Consider the following 20,134-nt stretch of genomic DNA (forward strand, 5'->3'; position numbering starts at 1 on the left):
CTGGCATTTGGTGTTGGCATCTGTGATGACAAAAAGCAGTCTTTGAAGAGTGGGGTAGGCATATTTTACTAACAGCAGCTACTGTGAGCACATTGGATGAAAATCGTTTGATAGGATCGAGGGATTACAAATTATTGGGTCAGTTTACTTGAAAATAAGATTATCTACTTTAACCAAATCTGTATCTACTTATAAGCATGTCACCTTTATTTGGCCAAGTTGAATGATGTTCCACAACATTGAAAGATGTTACATGCAAAAATACTTCAATTTTTTTTGAAACTCATACACATCCCAAAGGCGATTTTCTTTCTGTTAATTTTGTAAAGCAGGACACATGATTCATATTTTCACTGGATTCAACAGGAGCACTTGCTTTATGTGCATAAAATTGTCCCTTGTAAATTACAAGAAGAACTACCAATCTTCCTGAACATTGGTTTTTGAGCAAGAGAAAGTAGGGAGGAGATAATGCACCAGCAACATCCTAATGTTTATCATGATTTGTAAAAATCTATATAAAAAAGGAAGTGTGAATTCAGTCTTCACATTTTCCTCGTCAGTGGTTCAAAATGCAAAATTTGTCACTGAGTAGTTTCTCAGCAAACAAACTCAAGTGCTTAATTTGGTGGAGTATAAACACGATATACCTGATTCCCAGGTATAAGAGGTGCTAAGAGGAAAAGCCTCTCCTGATAGATTTGGCTAAATTAAAAACATTAGAATTAAGTTTTTGTTACATAAGAGTAAATAATAAGCTTGGTATTTGTGGCATAACTTGGTAAATGATTTTAAACAAACTCACTTTCAATAAATGAAATGTTGAAAGTTAAAGTGACGTCAAATAATCCCATCCTGTTTAAATGTTATTTAAGCATTATTAAGAAGCCTCACATAGTTTCTTCTTATGTCATGGATGATTAAAACCACAGCCTGTTGTGGGGAATCTTTAACAATATTTAAGACATATCTTTTCTTCTAAAAACTCTAAGTTACTTGATGGTAGAAGTGAATGATCAAAACTCACATCAAAGTCATACATTGTATGAGAGAGAGAGAGAGAGAGAACCTCAATGTTATTAATGGGTACAAAAAAGTTTAACAACTTGTCATAGATCATATGACTAGTAACTAGCAAAAAAATATTTTTTTTTGCACCACATTTTAAAGGAGAAACATGCTGACATTTTTAAGATGTGCTAGGCTAGGGGAAAGTTTTAGCCTGAAAGTAGAGATGTATAGCCATAAAATTGTAAGTTGCAATTGAAGCTAAAGAAATGAGACTCAGGAGAGAGCAAGATACAGATTACTAAAGTACCCAGTGATAAGAGGCAAGATGAAGAGTAGGCCACAGATGGTAGGAGCACTGCTGAAGAGGAAACTTGTCTAAGTCAACCTTGGATACTGAGATATTGAAAGAGTGTTGTCTCCCAGATCCTCAACAGATTGCTCATCTGGGAACTTGCTGGCCCTCTGTGGGACCCATCTCTCTACCATGGAGTGTAGACACCAGCGGCATGATTTTCAGTTCACCTGTACCCCTCATTATCCTGCTGGGAGGCACCTATACCCATTCTTGCTTTGTGAATAGTGAAACTGGGTCCCGGCATGTTGGTAAACCAGCTTCACTCAGATGCTCTTCATATGTAAAAGTTTTCAATCTCTGTGGCATAAACTCTCCCACTGACCAGGTAGAAGTTATTGAAAGTCAAAAAATCTCTCACAAAACTCCTAAATATTTAACAGTTAGTCCTATTTCTCATGAGAACCCTGGAAGGAACTTACCTAAGATTTCTTTTCTCCCTTGAATCTTTCTACAGCTATCTTGGCCTATATTTATTCTCTAGTGGGCATTTGTATTTACACTAGTTTGGCCTATAAACAAATATTTTCTACCTTCTAATAGCATATTAATATTATCTTCCTTTCCTTTAATAACTGGCTTACCTATTTCATAAGGAGAAGGGTGTTTGTCTAGATTTCTGTGTTTGCCTAGCATGTGGCATATTAAATAAATACATACAATTACTGAACAAATTGAAAATGTCTATGAATTATGATAATCATAAATACTAACTTTATGAAGAGTCACAATACAAAGTTTGTGGCTTCAGAGCTCTGGGATCACCTTGGAAGAGGAAACAGAAAGATTTTTTAGTAGCCATAGATTTTGAAAGACCAGAAGGAAACAGTGTTTTCCAGCCATGGCAAAGTTGTTGCACACCTGAACTCACAGTCATCTGTGGTGGCTAACATTATATCTATACAAGTGCAAGCCAGTAAGAATGCTAATATGGATGGGGGTGGGGTTCACATAGACACACCTTTAGCCAAGGAGCTATTGGTAGTTTGTAGGTGCAATGAGTAAGCTATTTTTCCTTAAGAGTGTAGCCCCTCCCCAGCATGTACTGTCACTTGAGATGGGAGTGCAAACCTGTACAACCACTTTGGAAATCAATCTGGCACTTTCTCAGAAAACTGAGAATAGTGCTACCTCAAGACCCAGCTATATCACTCCTGGGCATATATCCAAAAGATGCTCCACCATATAAGAAGGACCTTTGCTCAACTATGTTCGTAGTAGCTTTATTTGTAATAGCCAGAATCTGGAAACAAACCAGATGTCCCTCAACCAAAGAATGGATACAGAAATTGTAGTATATTTACACAATGGAATACTATCCAGCTATTTAAAAAATCATGAAAATTTCAGGCAAATGGATGGAACTAGAAAAGATCATCCTAAGTGAGGTAATCCAGAAGCAGAAAGACATACATGGTATATATTCACTTATAAGTAGATATTAGCCATATAATATAATATAATATAATATAATATAATATAATATAATATAATATAAAAATACCAAACTCTATGAACCTAAAGAAGCTAAACAACAAGGAGGGCCCTAGGGAAGATGCTTAATTCTTTTTTAGAGGGCAAACAGGATAGATACCAGAAGTGGAAGAAAAGGGGAATAGGATGGGAGTCTACCACAGACATCCTCTGAAAGACCCCACCTAGCAGGGGATCAAATAAGATGCAGAGACACGAAGCTAAATTTTAGGCAGAGAGCATGGAGTCTTATGGAAGAAAGAAAAGATAGGAAGACCTGGAGGGTACAGGAACTTCAAAAGGAGACTAACAACTTTAAAAAATTTGGACCCAGAGATCCTGCAGAGACCAATTCTCCAACCAAGGACCATGCATGGAGAGGATCTAGAACCCTGCTCAGATGTAGCCCATAGGTAGCTCAGTCTCCATGTGGGTTCCCTAGTAAGGGCAGTCACTGACATGAACTTGGTTGAATGCTCCTTGATTACTTCTGCCTGGTAGGGCAACCTAGCAAGCCCACAGAGGAAGAGGAACCACGCAGTCCTGATGAGACTTGATAGGCTAGGGTCAGATAGTAGGGAAGGAGACTTCCCCTTTCAGTGGACTAGGGGAGGAAGATGGGGAGGAAGGAAGTGGGGAAGAAAAGAGGGAAGGAGGGTGAGATTGAGAGGAGATGAGGGAAGGGGCTACAACCAGGATAAAAGTGAATAAATTTAAAATAATAATAATAATAATAATTTTCAAAAGAGTACATAAAGTTGGAAGGGAGGCCCAGTGGAAGAACTGTCTTGGAGGAGCTGGAGGGAGAGAGTAGGTATGGATGTGATCAAAACACATTAAAGATGTGCATGAAGTTCTCAAATTAAATCAAACTTAAGCTTTAAAGTTGGTGGCTAATGAGAACATAGAAACAAAAGATACTTTTCTTTGACGGGGAGTTAAAAAGACTTATGGCAAGATACATGTTATGCTCAATTTCAGTTTCCTCCTACTCCTTGAGCAGTATAAGCCTCTCAAGGTTTCTTCGCATTCATTTATTCACATTAAACTAGTCTCTTGCTTTCTATTCCTTCCCCCCATAAGCTAACTTGACAAACACACGGAGATGGGTATTTTGTATTCCTTTCTGCTCGCAGAAGCCTGGGTAAGATGGCCACTGGGATTCAAACTACTGGGGGATTTAATGTACACTGCCAGCTCCCTCCAGACCCAGCTCTGGCACATCATAGCCTGCGGGAGGTTCACAGAATGGCAGCCTGTCTCCCCAGCACAATGCTCTTTAATATGCACTTGCAAATCAACTTTTTCTTTTCTAAAGCTGAAAGACGAAAGAAAAAGAAAACATGTTTTGAAAGTATTTGCACATCTTTGTACAACTGAAATTAAATCATTTTTCTCAATGTTTAATCTTAGCCAGAGTTCCAAAGCAAAGCACAGAGAAAAGGATTAACTTGAAACTTGGGCAGCCTTAGCAAGGTAAAGGTCCCTGGGCTGTGTTTCTGCAAACGACCTGCACGATTTTAATCCAGTGTAATTTATTTGGTTGTATCCGAAAGACAGAATGGCCCTGAAACTGCCCTCCGACATTCCGTAAAGATGGCACATTCCCATTTCTTTCCATTCACATTACCTGTAGACACCAGGTGACAAGGTGCAGAAAGGACTTTTAGGTGGCTGCTTTTTTTTTTTAATAAGCGTGACTTCGGGAAATGACACCATTTGTCATTGTTTCTCTTCACTCAAGTGCTTCATCTTCAGCGAGAAAGTGAGCTTTTGGGCTGGAGAACATGCAAGTCAGCAAGGGCGCATTAACACCTTTTAACTATTTTGCATGTAAGTGCTTAGTGTATATGTGTGTTTGAATCCGTGTGGGGGCGTGTCCACATGTGTGTATACATTCTTGTGAAGGTCAGATGTTGATATCAGTTCGCTTTCTTCTATTGGTCTTCACCATATTCTTGAGACAGAGTCAAACCCAGAATGGAGTCCTACAATTTAGCAAGATTGGTTGACCAGGATGAGAGGTACGCTCCATTGTTCCATTATATCTTCATCTCTTGTTGGTTATGGAGATCTGAACTTGGGTCCTCATGCTTTTGAAGGGCTCTTTACTCTTTGCTATCTATCTTGTCGCCTCAAGCTCCTTACTAAAATTTCAGCTGTATGCAATCTATGAAAAGCTGAAACCTCTGGCATCATGCTGGGGTTCTTTCCTCCCACTCTGATTCCCTGTCTATCTCCTAAGGAGACAGTGAAACAGGTGAAACAGAATGAAAAAGTAAATGATTAGAAAACATAATCTGGGAGGCAATACAAATAACTTAAAATTGGAAAAAAGAAAGTAATAAAATATTAAATATTTTCTCTTCTTCATGTCTCTGTGTTTATAAATATTGAAACAATCCATACCTACCATAAAAAAATAAGTGTATGATTCAACATATGCACAGCAAATAATCGCAGTAAACAGCTGTGGGGATGAGTTAACATTATAAGTGCTTTATTTTACTGAAAACATAAAGCCCTTCTGTGGAAGGTGCTGCTTAATTGTCATGGCAGCTCCTCCCTTCTGCACTCCAGGGAGTAAAACATTCCCCTGCAGTGTGCTGATGAGCGTGGTAGGGATGCACTCTGCTACAGCTTTGTTTAATAACAGGGACACAAGGACCATCTGAAGTAGGCCATGGTTTTGAATGGAATAGGAAGCAAGTGGAAAGATTTTGGTGGTGTTATCTTGTTACCAGAGAAGCAAAATCTAGCTGCTTAGTACCATGTCAGAATTGGAAAAAACAGTTTCGACTTATGCTTACAAATTGGCCAGTGTAGCATTTTGATTAGCTGAGGATGACTTCCATGTTCTCAGAGGGCACTGGCTTCAATATTGAGACAATTTATGATTCTTCCCTTGAGACTCACTGATGTGAAAACCAGGTGAACCTACTGAGCGAGGACTCTATCAGTGTCACTTTTATCCCTGTGCAATTTACAATCAATGCAGAATTTGGTTAGCTGTTTTGGAGACTTAACAGCCTAATAAAAGTTTGAAAATTAGAATGTATTGCTGGTTGTACAGCAAGGCTGGCTTCAGGTTCTTGAGGAGCCTTCAAACTCATTTTTGTAGTAGCTGTACTCATTTGCATTCGTGCTAACACTTTCCCCCACATCTCGGCCAGCCGGTGCACATCTATATTTAATACAGGGCCATTCACAAGAGTCAAGGTACAGAACCAGTTTGTGTCTGGCAATAGATGAATGGATAAAGAAAATCTCTCTCTCTCTCTCTCTCTCTCTCTCTCTCTCTCTCTCTCACACACACACACACACACACACACACACAAAGAAATTTTACTCAACCATGAAATAAAATGGATGCAACTGGAGATCATATCAAACAAAATAACCCACATCCAGAAAGCAAACGATAGTTGGTTCCTTTCTCATTTGTGGAGAGTAGATTTTACATAGATACAAACAAATCATGTATGTGTATATGTATACAATATGCATGATTATCTGTAGCATGTGTGTGACATGAAAAGAGAAACAAGAGTAAGAGAACAAACAAAGAATAATGAGATCATAGAGAGAGAGAAAGGGGCAGGTATAGGGGATGATTACATGGTCCACTTGTATGAAAAGTTGTTATGAAGTCCTTCACTATGCACAATGAATACATCACAATTAAATTGAAATTTAGTCATGTGACTATGTTTCTTACTAAACTTAACAATACGTATTTAAGTATATGTGTATCCACATATACATATACATGTACATTGTGTGTGTGTGTGTGTGTGTTTGCATACACAGACATTAAATTAGAAAACCCAGAATGTAACAACAAACACTGGCTGGTACCTGAAATTCCAGCATTTGGAAGGCTGAGGCAGGAGGACCTTGAGCTAGCGGGCAACCTAGGCTACACAGATCTCATCTCAGAACGAACATGATTTACTGAATGTCCAAGAGGGAGCTGAAGTTCAGGGAATTAAAGCAATTTGGAAAAAGCCACAGAGCCTAGACTGTCACAGACTATGTGAGGCTGGAGGTAGGTGGAATCTGGCACGTGTGATTCCACTACAGCTCATGCCGGTACTGGCAGACCTGGCTTCTCTGTTTATGGGGGTGACTGAAAGCCACATCGTGCGCCAAGCTCACGTGACAAAAGAACATCTGTAAAATATGTCTGACAGTCGTGTCCAGAATTCAAGTTAGGCAGGTGGGAAGCTTAAAGTGGACCCCTTCTTGGGGAGCTCACGGTCTCATGCTAGTCTTGGGTTTTTCCCATCTGTGACTTCTCAAGGATAGACACATGGTACTGTGATGAATCAAAGGTCTGTGATGTCCATTACATGTGAATTTTACCAAGTTCAAAGCAAACGTTTGTCATTCGTGAGACTGTGAGCATGTTTAAACCCATCCATGTCTATGTCGGTGTCACTAGGCTCTCATCCAGCACAGCAGCCGCCTACATTCTTTGAGTTAAACTTAGTGTCTTTATTGCATTGTAGTTTGCTTCTCAGTGCCCTATAACTGTTTCAATAAATGGAAATAAAATCATGGCGTGCCATAGCATTCTATTCAAATATCATTTTAGAAGATGGGTTCATCCAATGACATACTGAGGTCCTCTGTGTGAGTCCTCATGATGATTTAATACCCCAGCTATTTCTGCAATCATTGTTTTTTTTTCTTTAAATCCAGGGCACATTCACCTAACACATATGTATGCCAGTATAATAAATGCATTTGTCCAAATGGTGGACAAAACCTGGTACCTCCTTCTTCCAAAGATCATAGACCAATGAGGTGAAAGAGAAGGCTATTATGAACAAAGCACAAATATAAAGGCAACATTCCCACTCAGAGAGGCTGTTTGTCTTAGAGTAAGGTACCTTTCCTAGTTGCAGTCAACAGTATTTCTAAGGCATTGAGGACCGAGTTGAGGTCTAGAGGAAGACGAGAAAAGCACATAGAAATGCAGAGATGGTGAAGTGAACAGCTTTCCAACAGGGACAGTGGCATGGGCCACGAGTAAGTTGAAGGTGGGGGCACACACCTCACAAAAGGAAATGAGAACCCTAGTAGAGATCATAGAAAACTAGATTTCCAAAGACCCAGCCAAACTAAACAGGACCTTGAGCAGAAGATGTACCAGTAGCCAAACTAATGCAATTGTGAACATCTAAATTTTATTTGGAGACATAACAAGGCTCTCAATGACTGCTCGGTTTTGTAGCATTATCCCAAGTTGTCATCACTGACTCCTAGACTGTTTAAGCCCCTGGTGGCCAAAGGCCAGTAAATCTGATTGTGTTCTAAGTTAATGCCAGTGTTGCAGATAAGGCTACATGCTTTTTGAAATATGATGCTTTGAATAAAATTACTTATAACTATAATGGATTATAAACAGTATGTTATGGATGTGCAGTGTGGTATGATTCATTTTTTACAAACACACGGACCCCGGGTGACTGTTCCGGACAACAGTGTGTGGAATAGCTGCCTCAGCAGCTGCTGGGTCTCCTAGCAAGGCCCTGCCTGGGAGAGATTTTATACACAGGTGTGCGGCAGCGAGAGCGCCTACTGCAGTTTTCGTATTGAGCTCTGAAATGCCACAATTTTAAAATTGGAAAGGACCTATGCGAGGTTACCTAGTTTGCCTCTCACTACTTCCACAGCAGTGGCATTGACCCCTTAACAAACAGCTACGTAGAAAGCATTTTATCTCAAAATATATATCTCACATTCAGAAGTTCTTAACACTTTCCATTCCAAAACATTGCTTGTCTTTGTCAAAGACCCAGATTCTATTACTGCCCTGTGCTGGGTGCATATCCTAAAGGGTTCAACATGTTAAAGGGAAAGTAAAGGCAATTCCATAGAATGATCATAGAATACAGAAGGATGATTGATTCCTAAGAGAAGACCAAGTACCCCAGCAGGAGGGAAGAAACTTACTAAGCCCAGAGATAAGACTAGCTTCTTGAATTTAATTTATGTAAATAAGGACTATAATCTTGAAAGTTTAAGAAACACATGTGGAAAAATGAGGTGATAATTAGGTCCTGAAGGGCATGAGGAGTGCTGGGAAGGAAGCCTAGGGACAGCTCAAGTGTGTTTATGGAGAGCCATTAGAGGGGGGCCACACCGGAAGTGCGGAGATTTGTTTTACACACCCTTACAATTTAGAGAACTAGAGGTAAGTCAGCGCAGCAACAAGCCAGCAGCCACACTAGCACTCTTCTGGCTCCTTCCTTGAGGATTTTAGTCCACATTTCTGCTGTGTAGCTTTTTGAAAAATCACTAAGATGGAGCATCTTCAAAGAAAAAAAAATATAGAATGGCAAGACTTGTTGTATTTGGTATTTGTCACAAACTATTTCTTCTTGGTCTTGGTTAACAAAACCCCAGCTTTCTGCATCCCATGGTCTCACCATTTCTAAAATGGCATTCTCGCATCCAGGGGGTAGTGTGTTAATGAAGACATCTACTGAGCACTATGCACAGCTTACTGAAAAGAAGTAATATTGATGAATAAACAAACACTAAGGCATAAGAGGTATCCAAATTAGCTTTAAAGTCCGTCCCTCAGTTCTGGGGAAAGATGCCGTTAAATCAATAAATCACTGCATACCCCACCTGCCAAAGAAATGACAGTCAGTGGTGACTAGCAACACTCAGTTAAGGACAAATGGTGTGATCTGGATGACAAAAGATCAAAACAAAGCTCAGTCCCTCTGAAAGGAGTGGAATGAAAGAGAGACACTGGTTGCTGCCTGTGGCGAAGCTCTTTCTGTCTCCAGGCGCCATCTTAGTTAATCATGCTGGAGCTTTTGCTACAGGCCTTTCACCAATGACAACAAGTTGGCTCAAAGAGCTTAAGCAGCCAAGGGTGGAATAAATAAGCAAGGTAGACAAGTTAAAAGCCAGGCATGTGACCTGGCACAAATGCGTGATTACAGGTCTTGACTCAAGAAATTCCTCTCTGTCCCTTATCAGGTCAGCACCAGTATAGAAAATGACCCAAAATACTATTGTAGATTACTGTTAAGTGTTGAAACTCTACCAAACATTCTGTTCTATTTTAGTTAGCTACTGTGGTCAGTAACGTTCAACTTGTATCCGTGAAATTAAAAACCCAGAATAACCAGCCGATTTGGCCTTGAGGTGTAAGAGTGACTTCAAGCACAGCTTTAGTTCACAGGAGTAAGGAAATCTCAGAGGAACCCCAAGACTTTCCAGATGAGCACACAGCATGACATGGACTTAGTAGGGACTCAAAATTGACCATTCAGTCAATTCAGAACTAATGACAAATATAATAATTTTCTATACTTCATTTTTGACTAGTTCCTGTTAGGAGTATTAGGATATTTATATATATATATATATATGTATACATTATACATAATATATATAATAAAAGAATAAAAATTGACTTGTTAACTTCTGCTCATGTAATAGCTGGATATTCAGCCCCATTTATACCTACTGTGTTGAACAAATACAATAAGGAATCTAGTTTTTGTTCTGGAAATGAATGGTTTGACTTTTTCAGAAACAAGCATAGAACAAAGAACCATCAAAAAGTTGCTCCAGGACCTGGGAACCAGCAATACTCAACCCCAGGGTATGGGGACCAGTAAGATGGAGCTTCGGGATATGGGGTCTATCAGGATGGAGTGCCAAGACGTAGGACAAAAAAGGGTGGAATACCACCCAAACATGGGTGCCACCAGCATCGAGCCACAGGACATGGGGAAAAACCAGGATGATGTAATAGGACACGGAGACTGGCAGGATGAAGCACAGGACACAAGACCAGCAGGATGGAGTACCAAGTCACGGTAGGTACATGAGGTAATTTTCCTTTTTCAAATTTGGAACCGGCCATTCATTCCACTGTGAACACATCCGGGGTCATTCTGGCACTTACGGTTATTGCTCTCAAAAGTCAAACTTAACTACTCAGTTAATAGTATGTATTTATAAATCAGCCTTTAATAATGGGAGCAACTATTTCAAAATTATTAGCTTTTAATTCAATATCAAACAATCAACGAGAGAGGAGACATTTATCAGAACAATCAATTTCTTGCTCTTTGACTTTAGATAGAGTTACAAACAGAAACTCTTATGATTAAACACTGTGTTTATAAATCACTACATGAAATATATGGGTAAAGGGGAGTTTCCTATTTTGACCAAAGTTACTGAGTTGTTACTCAGTTACATAGAGAATATCTACTGAAAGTCAACCTTTGGAGAAGTTTGATTAGAAACAACTTTAGTTATAATTTAATTTTTTAAAGTAAATTCATTATTGCTTTTACTCATGAAAATATTTTCCTGTGTTACATAATTTAAATATTTACTATGTATGTTTGCATGTGTACACAGGCATATGTGTGGCGTATTTCTGTGAACACATGCACAAATATCCAGGGAAGTCAGATGATAACTTTTGGGAGGTGGTTTTCTCCTTCTACCATGTGAGTACCGGAGATCAAACTCAGGATTGGCAGCAAGCGCCCTTACCTGCAGAGGCACCCGTTGGCCCCAGTGTCAGTTTTCCTATGAATCTCTTTATCACTTGATTTTTAGAATCCCACTAGACAAGTTTATACGTGAAGAAGGATGAATTATAAGCAGCTTTTCTTAACTTAGACTTATAGTACAATCTAAACATGATTTCTTACTGCACTACTAAAAATAACGTGAAAAGGCACAGGAAACAATATTGCATCTTTTACTATCCCCAAGACTACTCTGAGAACATTCTGCTTGTCATTTCATAAAAGTAATATGAGGAGTAATCAATCTGTATAATTAGAGAATTTAGATTTGAGATTTTCTGTGTTCTGGAGTTGTGACAAAGTTGAATCTGTTTTTCCCTTCCTTTTCCTTCTTCTCTACATCTTGAATACTCACACAGAGACACATGCACAAAAACACATGTACACACATGAAAGCACAGATGTAGATTTCTGTACTTATATACATGTACATGAGTGCACACTAATGCACACATAATCATGTATGTACACACTCAATCATATGTCACATAACAGACGACTCTCTTCTCTCCCAACTCTATGTTGTGATAACTTTCTTTTCAAAAAAAAAAAAACCATCAAAGCATTTTTGGAAAAATTAATATTACAGACTTTGAAATGTTTGAAAATACTCAAATTAAATGTTTTAACTTTTCTTTAACTTTTCATGATAATGCTATGTGAAAGAAAGCACAATTCTAATTTATTAGTAATCTTTGCATCTTACCTTATACTTTCAATATTTTAAAAAATTGTGTTCTCAGGACTTTATTTTTTAGGTGTAATGTCAATGAACACTTCCACTGTCTGACACATTGCTTTACCAATATTGTAACCAAAAATTTGGATGTAAGCATGTGGCAAGCATTGTCCAGAAACTAAACGTTCAAATTATCCTGTGTCCCTGTCTGTCTCTCTCTGATGAGTTGATGAATGAGGCCCAGTTAGAGACGTCACACTAACACAATTCCCAAGCAATCTCTTTGGGTAAACATGCTTTAGACAAGAGAGGTGAATTCAATCTCTGCATCCTAATGTCACATATGGAGTGTTGGATGTGTCTGTCCCTCTTTGGAGTCATTAGACAGAACAGAATACATTTTGACAACTAGAATACAGTTTTTGGAAAATTAGAATGAAACCTTGAGGATTTTTTTCCCCCAGAATCAGGTGAAGTGAGATGTGTGCAATTCAGGTTGCTATGCTGTAAAGCGTAGCTGAAGACCATGGCTCTCATGCAATTACAAGATGAAAGTGAGATAAATTGGCACTCACAGTTGTGGCAGGTGGCCCCGCTGTATCCTGTCTCATCACAAGTGCATTTGAAGCTGTCCCACGTTTGCGAGCACTTCCCACCATGCTCACAATGATTGGGCACACATCTGTCAGAGAAAGAGACACAGAAATAAACCAACAAGCAAATGAGATTTATGAGTGGCCAAATTCCAAGCTGTTTGGGCAATATATCATTTCTATGCCAGGTTGCCTTGCTGAGGCAATTAATCCTTGTTAGTTTAAGCAGATTAATATGATTCCTGATAGAAGGTGCCAGGCACACAAAAGATGATGTATCATAGGCTTGGAGAGTCCCCTTTTTGAATAAAACTGTAGACAGTATCACACAGTTGAGGGATTCATTTACATATCACAGACTCATTTTAGCTTAATTCTATAAAGGACAAAGATACCCCCTAAGTTTCCTCTTGGTGAGTGATGGAAGATGAACCATCTTACTTCTTACCCTATTTTATCTTTATTAAGGTCCATACCTGTAAAAACAGGGCCTCGTAATGAGTTTGCCAGAGCAGCTTGAGCTAAGAGTAGCACATAACCAACAGGGGCATTAACCAGCCTAATAGGAAGAGGTTTATGAGTCTTCAAAAATTCTCCTATACCTATCTGGATACTTACAGATGGCTGTTTAAAGTGTCTGCGTGTGCAAGTTAGGAGGAAAAAAACAGAACTGTATACAAAACTGGTTATTGGGCAGATGATACTGACTGCTTAATTATTCTCAACTTCGATTTTTTCATTTGGAAAACTGGTCAATTTTACCTACCTTCTGAATACCTTAAAATATATAATTATTAACTTAAATTTTATATTTTATATTTATTTTTATGTATGTGTTTACATGAATGCAGCTTCCCACAGAGTCCTGAAGACACAGTTACAAATGGTCATGAGCTGCCTGGAAACTAAACTTGGCTGTTCTACAAGAGCAATAAGAACTCTTATCCATCAAGTTGTTTCTCCAGTTCCTCAAATTTTGTTTTAAAGCTGATACATAAAAGTGGGAGCATTGTGCATGTCAGTGGCCTACCGTACTGTTTCAATGAGTGCTCTCTTTGTGTAATGATTAAGGTTAAATTATCTATCTCTGAAATGTTTGTAATTTATGGTGAAAATAAAAAAAAACCTTTTCTTTAGCTTTGAAGTGTATAGAACATAGTTGTTATATCTAGTTAGAATTCACAAGGACTTCTCCCTCCTGTCTAACTGTAGCTTGAGCCACTGATGAACCTTTCCCCAGTCTTCCCTGACCCCAAGCTCTAGTCACTGTCACTCTCCTTTAACATTCAATGAGATCAGCTTCTTAAATGAGATTATGTGTCACCTACCTTTCTCTGTGTGACTTGTTTTAATTTACTTAATAATCTCCAGTTCAATCCATCTCACCACCCAGTGACAGAATTTCATCCTTTTCCTAGCTGACTAGAATTCCCTTGTATACACATAGTGCATTAAATTTGAGGATAATGTTCATGAAGATGACAAGCAGTCAGTACGAACTATACATCTAACAAGCAGAAACTCTACACATATGATCCCCACTTCCCAGAAACAACTTCTTACCTTGACTCTGTTCTAAAATTATTAGGGCTGAAATGTTGTTTGGAACACCCCTGAGTCAATACTACACTTTGCTTTTTGCTCATAAGATCTCCTTACCTATCCCATCCATTCGACACTCCAAATTCCCTACATCTTTCTTTTTTATAATGGGCATGAAGATGCTCTTAGTCTATAAGGGAGAATGTTGTTATGAATTGGCATCAGTAAGAATTCCCGAGATTTTAATCAGAAACACCTCAAAATAGAAGGCTTGCCCCAGTCCAGCCAGGGCTGACTCTGACAGATATTATGCTGCCTGCTTTTTTTCCTTTTTTTTTTCTTTTTCTTTAATAGTAATTACAGTTTATTCACTTTGTATCCCAGCTATAGCCCCCTCTATCATTTCCTCCCAACTCCACCCTCCCTCCTTCATCTCCTCCTATGTCCCTCTCCAAGTCCACTGATAGGGGAGTTTCTCCTCCCCTTCCATCTGACCCTAGCCTATCAGGTCTCATCAGGACTGGCTGTATTGTCCTCTGTGGTCTGGTAAGGCTGCTCCCCTGGGGAGCTTCCCGAGGGGAGGTGATCAAAGAGCCAGCCACTGAGTTTATGTCAGAGAGAGTCTCTGTTCCCATTACTAGGGAACCAACTTGGTCACTGAATTGCCATGGGCTACATCTGTGCAGGGGTTCTAGGTTATCTCCATGCATCATTGTTAGTTGTAGAATCAGTCTCAGAAATGACACCTTAGCCCAAAATTTTTGATTCTGTTGCTCTCCTTGTGGAGCTCTTGTTCCCGCCAGGTTTTTTTTATCTCCCCCTTCTTTCATAAGATTCCCTGCACTCTGCCCAAAGTTTGACTATAAGTCTTATCATCTGCTTTGATACACTGCTGGGTAGAGTCTTTCAGAGGCCCTCTGTGGCAGGCTCCTGTCCTGTTCTTTGTTTTCTGCTATTTGCCTTTCTGAATGAGGATTAATCATCTTACCCAGGGTTCTCCTTCTTGCTTAGCTTCTTTAAGTGTACAGATTTTAGTATGTTTATCCTATATTATACGTCTACTATCCACTTATAAGTGAGTATACACCATATGTGTCTTTCTGCTTCTAGGATACCTCACTCAGGATGATCTTTTCTAGATTCCACAATTTGCCTGCAAATTTCATGATGTCCTTGTTTTTAATTGCTGAGTAGTATTCCACTGTGTAAATGTACCAGTTTTAAAGTGGGCCACAGGCCCACTTTCTTTATGTGTAATTTTCTTTATGTCATGTGCTATCTTGAAAGTTTGATTCACATAAAAAAATAAATCGAAATGACTCGACTGCTTCAACTTGAGAAGGCTTTAGCCCAGTGCTGGGGACATGCAGGGCAAAAGTTGGCAGGTGTCGATTAGTTCTGCTCAGAGAGCTCTTGAAGAAGCAGTACATGCAATTACCCACTCCAGACAGCCTGTTTTTGGAGACTCTTTCAACTGGATTCGTCCTTCAAGTAAAAATTTTGCAGGTGCTTTAGAATTCAAATGCTTTCTTTAAAATATGTTTTTACCTATTCTCTGAGAATTTCATGCTTATACAAATTATTTTTGGTCTTTGGTCTCTCCTACATCTTTTTTCCAGTTTCATTTCCTCTTTATTCTTAATGATCCACTGAGTTCAACAACTGCTGCCCATCTATCCATGTATAGGTGTGGAGGCATTCTTTAAAGCAGAGTCAAGCATCAAGGTTCTCAGCCTGAATGAAAACCGACTTTTGACCCCTTAGCAGCCATCAGCTGTTAATAGCTTCTCAGCTAGGAGTGGAGGGAGGATCATGTGTTGCTCTCCCATCTCTGTTGGAATGTTAACTGGCTTGAGCTTGTGCATGTCCTATTCAGGTAAACACAGCTGTCTCGTGTTCCTGGGCACCTAAGTTTCTTTGTAACTAAGCAACCTGTTACAGATGAACAGTGTAAGTAAGCAAGGTAATTTTCTCAGCCGGTTTCTCTCTACTGCTAGACTTCAATTTGCAATTACAAAGAAAGAATCAATTATTTCATTCTTTATCTTAAAAAGTAATCATAAAAATCTTAAAAGACTCACAAATCTAGAAGACACTCTTTTGCCCCAGTACTCCCTGACTACTGGGTCTTAAAATCTTTCCACTTCCCTTCTTTCTTGGTGGTCTCTGTACTCTGTGGGTAGAGGGCATGATACAGGTATCCCATGTATGGCTGAGTACCTTCACAGACACTTGTTCTCTGCCTATTGACCAAGCTGTGAGTCCCTGTATTAGCTGCTCTCCACAGCAAGAAGACGCTGAAGATTTTCTGCTGAGGACTATTAGCTACACTAGTCTCTGGGTTTGGAGAAACTAGTTTAGAAGGCAGTTTGATAGATGCATATTTTAAGTGAAGCTTATTTGTACACCGATAAATGAGGCAAACAAATGCTACGACTTGAAAACACTAGTGTATGCTTCCCTAATATAAAATGGACCAACACAGACAGCTTGTTTGGAAGCATGCAACAATTCAATTCAGGGTTATAAGGACAGTTGCATTTTTATTGCACCCAAAACATCTCTTTTATTTTTGTACTTGATTTCAATTGCAAAGCATTGAGGAAATTGGGATTCATCACTATAAGAAATAGCCAACAGTACCAGATTTGTTTGTTGATGGCAGCTTTCTGGTTTATGGCCACTACTGAATCAGCCAGGGAGAGCAGAAGAAATTTTATTTGAAGGATAAAACAAAATGTTTTTTTCTGACAGTATAAATCAATTACCTTGGTAATCTTGAAAGGGTTTTAAAGTTTTTGTTCTTATCTCTATATTGTCTAAAAGTTAAAATAAGGCTGGGTATAGATCTATGATAGAACTTTAGTCCAGCCTGCACAAGGTCATGGTTCACTCAAACCTCAGCACTGCCAAAATGGAGTAAAATCTATTGTTGTACCATTCAGGACACATTTGGTTCTATAGAACTCAGAAGTTTTTGTTTACAATGATGTCACACTTATCTTGCCACACTTACAAGTCATAAGAATCAGAGCATTTACTACAAGAGAGTATTGTCACATATCTCCTAAACCCATAGCACCCAAAAACAGTATTTCCCAAACTTTTCTGTGTGTAGGATTAACTTGAAACTGCTGTGAAAGCAGAAATCTGATTCTTGAGCTGTGGGTGGAATCAGAGTCCTCAAAGTCCAGCAAGAATTCTGGTGATTCTCCAGTGGTTGGTGAGGAGATCTGACTTTGGGATAACAAACTGCCGGAGCACTGATGTTTTCAGCAGAGGGCATCCAAGCTGAGTGGGGATGCTGAATGAGAGGTGAACATGCCAAGAAGGAACAAACAGGAAGAATGCATGCTGCCAGGGAAATGTGAGACAGGTGCTCATTTCTTCAAGGAGCACTTTTTGGTTGTTGTTATTGCTTTTGCTATTTACATACATTGTCACTTCTATGATATACTAGAACACCTTATAATAACCTCCTTATCTCATTTGGCAACATGAATTACTTCAGAACATAACTGTAGATTGTGTGTCCTCCACAGCAGACGATCACCTCTTATAAGGGTTTTTGCACCTTACCCTGACGTAGAATTCAGTCTGTCCTCCGAGTCCTAGCCAGCTACCATGCTTCCCTGCCTGGTTCCCATGCTCACATGCATGACAGAATAACTGATTTGCTTTTAGAGTCATACAGATTTTATCAGTGCTCATCAGCATGCCTTGTTCTAACTTCAAATAGGAAAAGACTCCATTTTGCATTGAGAACATTTTGTAAACTATGGGATTATTATTTTGAAATATTTGTATGTTACCAATCCCACATAAATTATTGTGAATTAATGGTTTTTCTCTTTATCCAAATTCCACATCTTATTTTAGTGATTGAAGAAAAAATTCCTGAGAATGTTTGAATGCTTGAAGACTAACTAGCATGGGCATTCTTGGATTCCAGGGACACTCCTATAGTTGGGTAGGGTTTCCTTCCATGTTAATTTATATATTGAAATTTTTGTATTAAGTATACCTCGGTTTTAGATGAGATTGTATTTGTTGTGAGGTATATATCACTGCTCCATTCAAGCAAAAGTTATACGGAGAAGTTCTAGTAATCCCAGAACACAATATAACATCCCATTGCTGTGTAACTTAATACTGCAGAGACTCTAATGTTATAGTGATGGCGCTTTTCCAACAGGCATTTATTTATGGAAATACTTAAGTTCAGAGATATTTATTGTGCTGCCTGCATTATGCCTATAGTTTATATTAAAAACAAATCAAGCAGATTTGGTCTATATCATCCAACCATTATACATTTCTGGGAGAACTCCACTTATCTTTCATTGTACTCTTACAAAATGAGCACCTTGGCCTTTCTGCTTTATAAGTTGTTTTTATTTTATTTTATTATAATGAACCAGAGAGCCCTTTATCTTCCTTTGTTAATGTACTTGGAGTTTTTCTTTTATAATCAGCTCCCTACGGTTTTATGAATAAAACATCTTTACAGCGATTATGCTCATAGGAGAAGAATCTGTATGATCAGCAATATCTACACCTGTCTCCAGGTCAAACTGTATTGAACCTAAATAAACATCAACAAGTTCTTTGTAATCAGTCAGTTTCCTGCTCCTGGCCAGACATTCTAAATTGATTTATAGAGAAACAAAGGAAAGAACATTTCATCTTTAGGCGACTGTGCTTTTATTTCTGAAATGCAGTTGTATTTTGGATCTATCTACCTTCTACTTATCAATCATCTATTCTTGTATTATTTTACCTGCCATTTATCATCTATCCATCATATCTATCTATCTATCTATCTATCTATCTATCTATCTATCTATCTATTCATCTACCTCTCTACCTACCTACCTATCATGTCATATATTTATCATCCATTGTCTATCTACCTACCTATCTATTTATAATCTATCACTTATTTATTTGTCCTCTTTCTCGTTGTCTGAATGCCTGCTTCTTGGCCCAGCACTCAAAGTATTGTCATAAGCTCAGGGTAACTGGATACCAGTATATGCGAGTATGAAAATTTATGGAAAAGGCCATCTTTGAACTAAAGCATAGATTTGGCAATCTCAAAGGAGAAAACACTTTTCTACCTGGAGAGAAGGCAAAGGACCTCTGCAGCTTGAAAAAATTCAAAGTGGCAAAGAAATATGGAGCTGGTGAGGTTGAGCCAGACTAGAATTCCCTTGCAGAAGAGAGGCCTAGAGTGGAGTGACACACAAAGGTCATCTTTTCCCTTCTCTCCTAGCCCCACACTCCTTACCCTCACACATCCTGCATCATTCATGTGACCATGGACCCTCTGGTAGGCAGACCTTTTGATAAGCAGACTTGCCCCACCTCCAAAGGACCGAAAGGGAAGAACCAGGATCTGTAAGGAACTGGTCAAGCTATGGCACATTGTTCCCCTCTGTGACCCCCTTTTATAGCTACATGCTTTATCTCTTGACACAGAGCCATGAGCTAATAATAAAATTTGTAAGGGATTCTTTAATTTTGTGGGCTCTGTACCTAAATCCAAGGCAATGAAAGTGTGAGGTCCATACCTGGATGAACTCTAGCAAGATTTCAATAAAGAAAATACATGCACTATTCTGTCCTCAAAATCCAGCCGTACCACTTCTACACATATATCCAAAACAGGCTCGAGTACACAATAAGGACATTTGCTCAACCATGTTTGTAGTAGCTTTATTTGTAATAGCCAGAAGCTGGAAACAGCCCAGATGCCCCTCAACTGAAGAATGGATGCAGAAATTGTGGTACATCTACACAATGGAGTATTACTCTGCAATGAAAAATAAGGAAATCATGAAAGTTGCAGGTAAATGGTAGAACCTGAAAAGGATCATCCTGAGTGAGCTATTCCAGAAGCAGA

General features: G+C 38.9%; 1 protein-coding gene across 1 annotated transcript in view; it reads right to left on the bottom strand.

Annotated features, from left to right (window-relative positions):
- The window catches only part of Cntnap2 (contactin associated protein 2), a 2,202,731-nt gene that overhangs the window by 895,364 nt on the left and 1,287,233 nt on the right, over positions 1 to 20,134 (bottom strand). The window contains exon 11 of the mRNA XM_060380093.1: positions 12,670 to 12,776. Within this exon, the coding sequence (XP_060236076.1) occupies positions 12,670 to 12,776 (107 nt within the window). The remainder of the gene's footprint in view (positions 1 to 12,669; positions 12,777 to 20,134) is intronic.

This window comes from Meriones unguiculatus, chromosome 3, assembly GCF_030254825.1.
Source record: "Meriones unguiculatus strain TT.TT164.6M chromosome 3, Bangor_MerUng_6.1, whole genome shotgun sequence".
NCBI lineage: Eukaryota > Metazoa > Chordata > Mammalia > Rodentia > Muridae > Meriones > Meriones unguiculatus.